The 10,771-nt window shown below is 25.0% G+C and overlaps 1 protein-coding gene across 1 annotated transcript; it reads right to left on the bottom strand.

Moving 5' to 3' along the window:
* Positions 1-1,553: 1,553 nt before the first annotated feature.
* LOC145828512 (phosphatidylinositol transfer protein alpha isoform-like) lies at positions 1,554-9,077 on the bottom strand. The gene is made up of 4 exons (XM_082936267.1): positions 8,761-9,077; positions 7,931-8,413; positions 1,875-2,040; positions 1,554-1,703 (listed from the first exon to the last, which is right to left on the bottom strand). The coding sequence occupies exons 1-4, from the start codon at positions 9,075-9,077 to the stop codon at positions 1,554-1,556; spliced, it is 1,116 nt and encodes a 371-aa protein (XP_082792393.1).
* Positions 9,078-10,771: the final 1,694 nt, after the last annotated feature.

Below are 10,771 nucleotides of genomic sequence, written 5' to 3'. Positions count from 1 at the left end.
GATTAAATTTGTAATGGATTTATGATAATAGGTTTACAAAAAAAATTTTATATTCTTGAAATAAGTTATTGTAGCTGTTTTTTTTCTAGACTTCAAACTTAGGTTTTACTCTAATAAATGCTTTTTGTTTTAGATATTAGCTACTATGAACTATATTCAAATGGGTCGTTAGATACTAATATATATGGAGAATTCTCTAATTATCATTTTATTGCAATTTTGAGAGATTTTTTTCTTATTAGCTATAAATTTATTACTTTTTGTATGAAGCAAAAAAAAAAAAAAAGCTAGAAGCCAGATTAATGCTCGTGATTTTCAAATATTTACAGTGTATAACTAAGACCTGCAAGTTAAATTTGATTTAAAATAAACATGATCCATAGCTTAATTTCGGTCTGAATAACACTTTTAACTTCTGTTACATATATTAACCACAACCCATCCATAAAAACTTTACAAAACTATAACTTTTAAGCCTCTGGGTGCTGAAGTTCATGGATATTTAATTGTTCTATAAACAAAATTAACTTTATATAAAGATACGGTCAAAAAAAAATTTGAAACTCATTTTTTTTACTTACTATCTTTTGTGAAACTCAAGAAAAAGTTATATTTCTTTATCCTTAACAATAATACATCTGTCAGTTGAATCTAAGTAACTAACTATGCACGTTTAAGTACTATTAATATAAAGTTACCATACAAAAAATATGTTTTAGATTAAAAATTTTGTTTACAAAACACATATTTACTTTTATTGATCTAGATTTTACTCAATTGAGACGATTTGAAGAAAGTTTCACGGAGGTACTTTTCAATTTAATTTAATTTTTTCATTTCGTAAATTTTCTTCGTTTTAAAATCCAGAAATGCCTCCGTGAAACTCTTTTTAAAATCATCTTAAATTCTGCACAATGCGTTTTTGTGAGATTTTCCATATGTAAACAAAACTCATCTTAAAATCTAAGGTCAAATTTTTGGATCCCATAAAGTTTACATTAGGGTTGTTTAGAAAAATTAAAAGTAGCATGACAACTACTTTAGATCAGCTAAAAATTTGCACACCTTTTTTTTGTAATACTTACCAAATATAGCTGAAAACTCCAGTTTTAAATTTTGTATAATCACCCTAATAATTATAGACAACGTCTTGAGTAAAAAAGTGTTTAAGACTTCTAGCGGACTTTTTTTTTCATATTGTTAGAAACTAACTAAACATTTCTTTTTTTATAATTCAGTCAGCTGAAAAAAAAACAAAGCGTTTTGCAAAAAAATTGATTGTAATTTTAAGTTGTAAAGATGTTTGAATTAGATTAGTATTAGACCAAATTCAAAATTTAATTTATCAAAAAAACGCTTATAAATATTTTTCATTAATTTAATTTAAAAAGTTAATATGAACTAATGATGTAAAAACTTTTTTGTAAGGTGAAACTTTATTAATTTACGAAGTTTCGCTGCTCATAAAAATCAACAGTGTATATAGACTATAGAGTCTGTAAAAGTTTAAAGAACATTAAAACCATTAATCTGACATAAAGAAGTATATAATTTTAGATGAGACGATTTTTATGTCCTTCAGACACAATTTGACCTAAACTATTTTGAACTTCTTTTTCATATTTATCTAATTCATCTATATACAATTGCTTCCAAATATTGAAACTGCAGTACAAAGTTCGATTGAATATCAGGAAAATGCGCTGTGAATAAGATTGTATAAGTTTTTCAACCATGCTTTTAATTGTCCAGTAATCAAAGCTACTTTTGACTACTTTGTAACAGCACATAACTGGAACTTGCATCTTTTTAAAATCCTTAAACCAGTCTTTGCCAAAAAGACTTCGGCTAATTTTATCAGACTTAAAATGAACTTTTCCGGGATCGATTTTAGCATCGTAGTCACGAGACGGAATTCGGTCATTAACAAAATTAATGTAGACTATTTTCCTCATGGCCAGTTCTTTAGCGGTCAAATTAAGTGCATTTTCTCTTTTGCCGTCATCTTGTATGCTTATAGTTTCAATCTTCATTGAAAATCTAAAAAACAAAAAATATTTATGAGAACGTATGTTAGTTATAATAAAAAAAACTTCTTATTATAAGTTGTACTCAATTTTAATTTTTACTTAATTTATTATTTTTATCTATCATTTATACATAATTTAAAAACATTGATTTTAGGAGAGTCGCTATCATAATACAAAATTTAAACTAAAAAGTCATACTTACAAAGTGTTTATTTCTTATAATATTCTGTTTTTTGTTACTCTACTTGCAGGTTACTTAGTTGGTTATAAGACTACATGTTGTTAACCAAAAAAAATAATTAGGAAAGAAATAAAATTGTAGAATAATGTAATAAGTAATATTACTTAGCTATATAGTCTAATCAAGAAGTCTGAGGATTTCAATATAAATCTGAGTTTAAATTTAAAAACTTATTATCAATATTTCGAAAAATGTATTTGTGTTGTGACTTAAAGAAAAAAAAAATTCGTAATTTTTTAAATTGACAAACAAAAACCTTTAAACTTTGTCGTTGTAAATTTTTTGAAATTGCCTATTCTATAAATAATTCAGAAGCAATATGTTTAGTGTTATGTCAAAACAAAAATTCATAACAAACTGTTTGCAATTTGTTATAATTACATAAAAAAAATTACAGTAATTAAGTTACCTACAGCCTACATGCAAGCTCAAAACGTGCTAATAAATAACGATCATTTTTAGAAAATAATTAAAAACATAAATACACTAAAAACTAAGAATTCTATAAAAACAAAGTGTAATGTAATATATTATTTATCTAAGATAAAAATTTAAAAAATCTTTTTTTCATACACCCACTACAACTCTTTATACTTATTCATTCTAATTCAAATTTGTTATTACAGATTTAAAAAAAATAATATTCTTGCTGTAATTTTGATTAAATTTTGTTGTTATAAAGCTGTATTAAATTAAAAAATAAGTGTCGCCGATTTATTAAACTTAGTTTAAAAACTTATTTTTTATAATTTAAAGTTAAAGTTAAAAATTAGGTATGCTTAAGTTTTATTTTTATTTTATCACATTACTTAAAACTTATTATTAAAAAAGAAGTATAAAAATTTATAAAAAATGATTAAAAAGTTTGTAACAAGTTAAAATACTAATAAGTGATTACTTGGTAGTAATATATTAAAAAGAGGTTTTATGACGTTCTATTAGTTATGATATATAGTAATCAAGTTAAATAAAAAAGACAACAGTTAGTAATTAGCAATACGTTATAGTCTTTAGTTACCTTTTGTTACTTTAGTAACCTTAAAAAACTTTGTTGTCAACAAAAAAAAAACTAAGTGGAAAAACTTATCGTTTGTTACTAAAAAAAAAGTTACCGACTTTATCAAGAATATTTTAGGTCTAGAAAAATATTTTTAGGTCTAGAAGGTTTATACGTTTTTAAATTTAATTTTTAATGTCTGGAGACGCTTGATGATCTTAGTTTAAGAAACCGTTGTAAATACAACCGTTAGACTTTCAAAATGTCAAATAATGGAATCTATGCTTAGGATTGAAAAATTCTTGTAGAGTTAATTACTTGTTTGCTATTTCAAATTAGTATGTTGAATTTAAATGTTTTCAATGGGATATCAATCTTCTACAACAATAATTTATTTTTTTGATTCTTTTGTTATGAAAAGCAATATTTCATTAAGACCTAGTGCTAAATAACTGATAAAGTATTAGTATCAGATATCAACCTAGTAAATTACTGAAAACAGTTTAAAATTAAATCTAAAAAGCTTGACAAACTACATAAACTAATTGATGTTAACCTTTTTTTTTTGACATTTCAAGCTTTAATTTTAGAAAATGATACTGTAGGTTACAAACTCAAAAAATTAACTGTCCAGAAATTTTGTTTATTTCATTAGTCTTAATTATTTAAATGGCTGTAACCACTTCTAAAAGTTAACCTACGTATGTTTTATGTAAAACTATATGGAATTATTATAGAATAACAAGCTAAAGCAAGTAAAATAATATGCTAAAAAGTAAAAGTTCTATGACTTCCAAAAATTAATCTTTTTTTGTCCCTTGTCTTAACCCCCGCCCATTTTTTTCGTCCCTTTTGCCCTCAGCTTACTAAAATAGCCTAAAAAGAAGACGCTATCCCACCCTCTAGAAAAATCTATGCTACAGAAATAATTTAAAAGTAATACTACGTAACAAAGCTTGCTTGAAGATAGTTCTATTGAGTATCAAAAAGTTAGGTCAAAGAAAAATATTTTTATAAATAAATATTTCAAACAATTCTTCTCTCGTCGTTGTTAAACCAAGTAACGTATACAAAAAAAGTTTTTAAGTTGTCTTATAATCAATAAAAAACGACTTGAGTAATAACACGCTTGTAAAAAATTAAAAAACGTTTAACTGTCTACTTCAATTTGGACAAAACTTTAATTTAGTTATTAGAAATAGTTAGAATAATAAGAAAATTATAACTAAGACCAGAGTTGCCTAAAACGTTTAACTGTTAAAGGTACATAGTTTAATTCTGTTTGACTAAAAGAAGTTATTTTCTAAACTAATATGCAAAATAAATATTGTACGTATAAAAGAGGAGTTATAACAATATTAAAATATTTATTTAATAAATATAAACAATTGTAATTATATAACAACTTAAAATATCTTGAAAAATATAAGGAAAATGTAAATATTATGTTTTCTCTTAAATTTAACTCATAAAATTTTATTGAACATACTTAAAAACCTTTAAAACCAAGAATAGACATAATTTAAATTTATCAATTTTAGTAGTTTCCAACTACAACTTTCATAAGTAAAATAACTACTTTTACCTAAAATATAGTATATAATTATATACTGGAAAGATCGTTTTTTTTGATGTTTTGTATTATTCAGTTTTGTAGATTTTTATGGAATAAAACAAATAACAGAAAAGACTTCAATCAAAAAAGTATACATACTTTGCCTAATTTAATAAATTCTACAACTTTCATGATAAGTGTAGCTCGGGGTAATATTTGTCTTTATTAATTATAGAATAAAATAACTTATTAGAATTAATTAATACTTATAATATTTGAGCTACTTCAACTTGTAGAACTTACTAAGTTCAAAAATTTTATTATTATACTTTAAAAACGAAAATAGAAAAATAAGTGTGGTATGAGATTGTAAAAATGTATTTTTTTTAAACGTACCGTTTTATCTAAACAAATAATTATGAATAAAAGACTTATGAAGTTAAGTTTTACTACTTGTAAAAATTTTATATTATTTAAAAACAAATTTTCGAAATAATTAGGTTTGAATCTTTAATTTTTTAATAACGAATAAGTCGAAGCATGCTTTATGAAATATAGTGTACACTGATAATTATATATAACATCTTCATAATAAAAAAATCTGTTTAAAAGTTTAGAAGTCAAAACTTTTACAATATAAAAAACTGGTAATAAAACAAAACAATATTTTTTTATTTCTTTAGAAATACTTTTAGGACAGGGGTCTGCAGGCGTTTGAGGGTCGCGGGAAAAATTTTGAAAATAAAAAATATTCGCGGGCCGCACTTGTGGTTTTTCACTACTCTTTATATCAGACTCGAAACACCTAGTGTAAGTTTTGAGTCAGTTATTTTCCCTTAAAACGTACCATAGATTTTTTTTGCTCTTCATTTCAAACACCAGAATATCTAGTTTAAGTGCTAAAATTTTGTTTTTCGGGCAAAGTTCGCATGTTCGCAGGCAGCAACTGTCTCTTTCAATTACCGCATCCCATTAAATTTAAAAACATGCTCGCGATCCGCCCTTTTATTCTTCGCGGGCCGCAGTTTGCCGACCCTTGCTTTAAGACCTGATAAAATTAATATGTGCCATGACTTTTAGCAACTATTTTCGAATTTTAGATTTTTCCCCTTAAAACTTCTTAATTTTCTTTACCAGATAAAACTTTTAACGTAGAGCAGTTAAGATAAAAATAAAAAATAATCAAAAAAAGAAGGTTATGATTAATTTTAAAACCTACAAAGCTACAACCAGTGATAGTTCAGTCGGCTGCAAAACCAAAGCACTTCTGATTGGCTAACATTTAATTTCCATTTAATTTTCCATTTAATGTTAGTTCAAGTTTCAATTAAAAAACTTTGTTTTTTTTTATCATTGTTACATGTTCGGGTGAAATGGGTTTAAGGTAAGGGTTTAATTATTATGAATAAAAAAAAAAGAAACCTTACTATTGCGGTCGACCGTGTCTTAAAGGGCCTAAATATTTCCTTATTAAAAAAAACATTTTAAGTTAAAATAAAAAAGTTTTCACCCTAGTAATATATGTTTAACATATGTGATCAACCTAACATGTATATTGAAACAAGAGTAACTTTTTAAATTTACTTATGTACACTTCAAAAGTCAAGTGTTTTTTATAAATAATAACTTCCAAAATATACTGAATATTAAAAAAATTCAATAAATATTGTCATAAGAAAGATAAATATTTTAAATAAGCTAAAAAAAAAGTTAAAAGTTAAAAAACAAATTTTAACCTTAATCGAGGATTTTTTAGCTTTTAACTAAAATAAAATTGGTTGTAGTATGATTACCAATCATACATCTAATCATTGAGTTTAAATAACTAAATGTACATCTTTTTAATAGTAAAATATGGAAACGGGTCAAATATGCTTGAATACTTATTTGCACGAAGGGAAATTTTTTTGCACGAAGAAAATTTGCACAAAGGGTCACTTTTGCGCGAAGACACTTTTACACGGAGGGTCATTTTTACACGTGAGTAAAAATAAAACAAAAAAAAAAATGGCAAGAAAAAAACAACAAAAATAAAAATAATAGATTAATTAATAAAAAACCAATTACTGACCGAGGGTAAGGGTCAGGGGTAACAGTGATAGTAAAAAAAAAAAAATAAAATATATGAGACAACAAAAAAAATATATGATTTTTTTTTAAAGAATAATAAAAAATATACCTATAAAAAAACAAAAAAGAAATAAAAAAGTTACCGACCGAGGGTAAGGGTTAAGGGTAACAGTGAAAGATTAAAAAAAAAAAACATAATTAAAATTATAATCAAATAAAAAACTTAAAAAAATAAAAATCAATACACACAAAAATATAAAAAAGCAAAAAAATTACCGATCGAGGGTTAGAAGTGTAACTGTAAAAAAAAAAAAATAATAATAAAAAAAATAAAAAAATAAAAAAATTTCAACCCGTGCAAAAGTGTCTTCGTGCAAAACTGAAGTGGTGCAAAAGCGTCTTGGTGCGTGTTTGACTCCTACCCGTAAAATATATAGCTAAAAATTAAAAGTTTGAAATAACAAAAATATACAAAAAAAAAATTACTTTTTTTGATCTAGTAGTCTAATAAGCGTTTCACTATGAATAATTATTGGTAATAATTAACAGCTTATACACAAAATATTTTTGGTAGAAAATAATAAAACTTATTAAGCGTTCACTATAAACTTAAGATTTAAATGACTTAAGTTTTTAGATTAAAACTTAAGTCATTTTGTACTAGTTTATACTAACCTAAAACTATATTTAAATAACTTAAAAGCGTATAAAAACGTTTTGCTAAAACTTTAATAAGTTTAAATTACTGAACCCATAATCAATGGTAACAAATTGTAATTAAAATAAAAACTAATTAAAAAAAAATTTGCATAATGATCTTAGGGTTAAAATTTAATTCGCTTTGTTTTTAAGAAAATAAAAGTTTTTATTTAATTGTTTAATTACTATTTTTCATGACTGTTACATATCTTTTTAGATTTTTATTTAAGCACTGACGAGGTCTTTGACCGAAACTTAGTTTGCATAAAAAAGTCTTGAAAGAACAAATATAAAATTTTAATCTAAACAAATGTTATAAAAACATGTAAGGATTTTACATGATACCAGCTTTTTGTCCTTCAGACATAATTTGACGTAAACTGTTTTTAAGTTCGTCTTCAAGTTTTTTTAATTCATCTATAGACAATTGGTTCCAAATATCCAAACTGCAGTACAAAGTTCTGTGAAATATCAGAAAAATTCGCTGCGAATACGATTGTATGAGTTTTTCAATTTGGCCCTGAATCAGCCAGTAATTAAAGTTACTTTTGACTACTTTGTAACAGCACATAACTGGAACTTGCATCTTTTTAATATCCTTCAACCAGTTTTTACCAAGAGGACTTCGGCTAAATCTATCAGATTCAAAATGAACTTTTCCGGGATCGATTTTAGCATCGTAGTCACTAGACGGAATTTGGTCATTAACAAAATCAATGTAGACTATTTTCCTCATGGCCAGTTCTTCAGCGGTCAAATTAAGTGCATTTTCGTTTTTACCGTCATCTTGTATGCTTATTGTTTCAATCTCCATTGTAAATCTAAATTCAAAAAAAATATTATGTTAGGGAACATTAATTAAACAACAAATCAACTTATCTTAAACTGAACTTACTTAAAAAGTGTAAAACAACACATATATTGCTGAAAATATTTTTTACTGTAAAAGTATTATTACGATAATTAAAGTTTAATTAAGAGAGTTATTCTTTCATAATGTTTTTATGTTTTAAAAAGTAGAAACAGAATTATATTTAGTCGACCAGTATGGAGTTGTTTTGTTCAAAAAACGTATACACGGAATTGTATTTAAAATAAGCTATGATAACTAATGTTAATCAACCAACACCGAACTTAAAAGTAAGCTTTTAAAAACTACATAACAAACTTAGATTCCAAGTATTTGTTTTTCATCAAAGTCCTTCGCCTTGGAAATGAGTCCCACGACTCTTCGAACATGTTAAAGCTCCCTGAGGGAGCCATCGCCCTGATCACTTTTGGAACTCGGGACTCGAACTTGTAGAGGAGATGGGTGTACTGACCTTCCTTTCCATCTTCCGCAGTATACGGATCGTTTTTAATGTATTCAATGCCTTCGCCTCCTCCAGTGTTCGACTTGTTCATGATCATAATCGTGTACCTCTGACCTTTGTTGTACTCCTTAAGTGTGAGCGGAAGTAAAATTCGGTATTCAGTGATGAGCATTGTGTATATTTTTAAGAAGTCTGATGATATAAAAATGTTGATCCTTAACAGCAAATTAAAACGTGATTGATTATCAATAGAAAAGTCATATAATCATGAATTTAAAAACATTTAGAAAATAAATTATGAGTGATGATTTAATAGCTGAGTTCAATAGTAGTGTTAATAAAGTTACTTGTTTTATATTTTTTAACTTAAGAAAATAAAATATAACAAACGATAACAGTTTATTTTAAAGTTTTTTACTATTTTTTGATTGCTTTGTTTTACTTCTATAAAAGTAATAAATTAAGTGTTTTGAAAATGAAGTTAAAATTTTAACAATCAGTTTGATTTAATATTGTCGGTATTCTAACATTATTAATTAATGTTATATTAAAAAAATGTTTCTAGAGCATCTATAACAGTAAATTCTGTTGAAATGATTTACTAAGATTAAATTTCAATTAAACTTTACAAACATATATTTACCAAATTTTCAAACGTTGTTTACATTTGAAAACTTTAATAAAGCAGTGTGCTTGTGACTATATTTTAACGTAATAAATTTTTAGAAAAAAATATTATATACTAATGTGTTAAACAATAATACATAGTTTTGGAGTCAAAAAATTTAATCTTAATGTTTAAAATTTCATCTAGATTAAATTCATTTAAATCGCACATGTATGCGTTTAAATTGCTAACTATTTTGAAGTCAGTTTTTTAAAACGTTGTCGTTAGAGAAAAATCTAAATTGCTTGTTTGGTAAATATTTCAATAGTAATGTGGTAAGCTCTACGTTTAAGTCCTATTTTTCATTAACATATTTGTAGTCTATTGTGATAGTAAAGAAATATGAAAAATACAGTGAACTTAGTTATGTAAATATTAAATCAGTGGTAATCGATAACAGTCATTGGTAAAAACAAACTTAAAGTTAGAATATTCTTTAAAAAGATTTAAATAAACACAAAAAATCATCGCTTCATTAAAACAAATTGTCAAGTATTATACTATTATCTAGCATAAAAAGATTTTTTTTTGTATTCAGTAACTAAAATTCTTTTTACCAATTTGTTTCTGTTAAGAACTACTTCTATAAAGTAGTCGTAAATAATACTCGTGCTATAGTTTTGTTTATTTTTTTGTAATAAAGCTGTCTTGATGTGTATAAATTAAATACAAGTCTCGTTGATTTAAAAAAACGAAATTTAGAAATAAACTTTTCTTTATTTTAAACTAAGTCTAGTGCATACGTATGCTAAAGTTTTTTTTTTGTGTCTACCATAGTAATAAGAAAAAAATATTTAATAAATAGTTTAAAAAGTTTGTTAAAAACAAATAAAATTCCCAAAAGCAATTGTTATTAGTTGTTTATAATAGGTTTTAATGACGTGTTATTAGTTATGATCTAGTAAGTAAGTTAAACATAATATTTTGTTATTACTCACTAGATAACCTTTTGTTATAATCTTTAATTACCTATTGTTACTTTAATAACCTTAAAAAAAGCTACATTCATTGTCGACAAAGAATCTAAATTAATTTTAAACAATCAACTAATCATTTGTTACTCTCTAAATATTTACTAGATAAAAGACTAGAAATAATAACCATTTTGAAACTACTTTTCGATCACAGAAAATAATCAAACGTTTTTATGCTTTGTTAGGCTTGAGGTTACGTAATGTTATCATGACATATTTTACATA

This window comes from Thalia democratica, chromosome 2, assembly GCF_965202585.1.
Source record: "Thalia democratica chromosome 2, ktThaDemo2.hap1.1, whole genome shotgun sequence".
Classification (NCBI taxonomy): domain Eukaryota; kingdom Metazoa; phylum Chordata; class Thaliacea; order Salpida; family Salpidae; genus Thalia; species Thalia democratica.
This window is presented reverse-complemented; position numbering and strand designations above follow the sequence as displayed.

Excerpts from the sequence above, each read along its gene's own strand:
- LOC145828512 (XM_082936267.1), bottom strand. The coding sequence starts at position 9,077 with ATGCTCATCACTGAATACCGAATTTTACTTCCGCTCACACTTAAGGAG. Across the intron at positions 8,414-8,760 it reads AACAAATACTTGGAATCTAA|ATTTACAATGGAGATTGAAA; the intron begins GTTTGTTATGTA and ends TTTTGAATTTAG. Across the intron at positions 2,041-7,930 it reads GGACAAAAAGCTGGTATCAT|ATTTTCAATGAAGATTGAAA; the intron begins GTAAAATCCTTA and ends TTTGTTTTTTAG.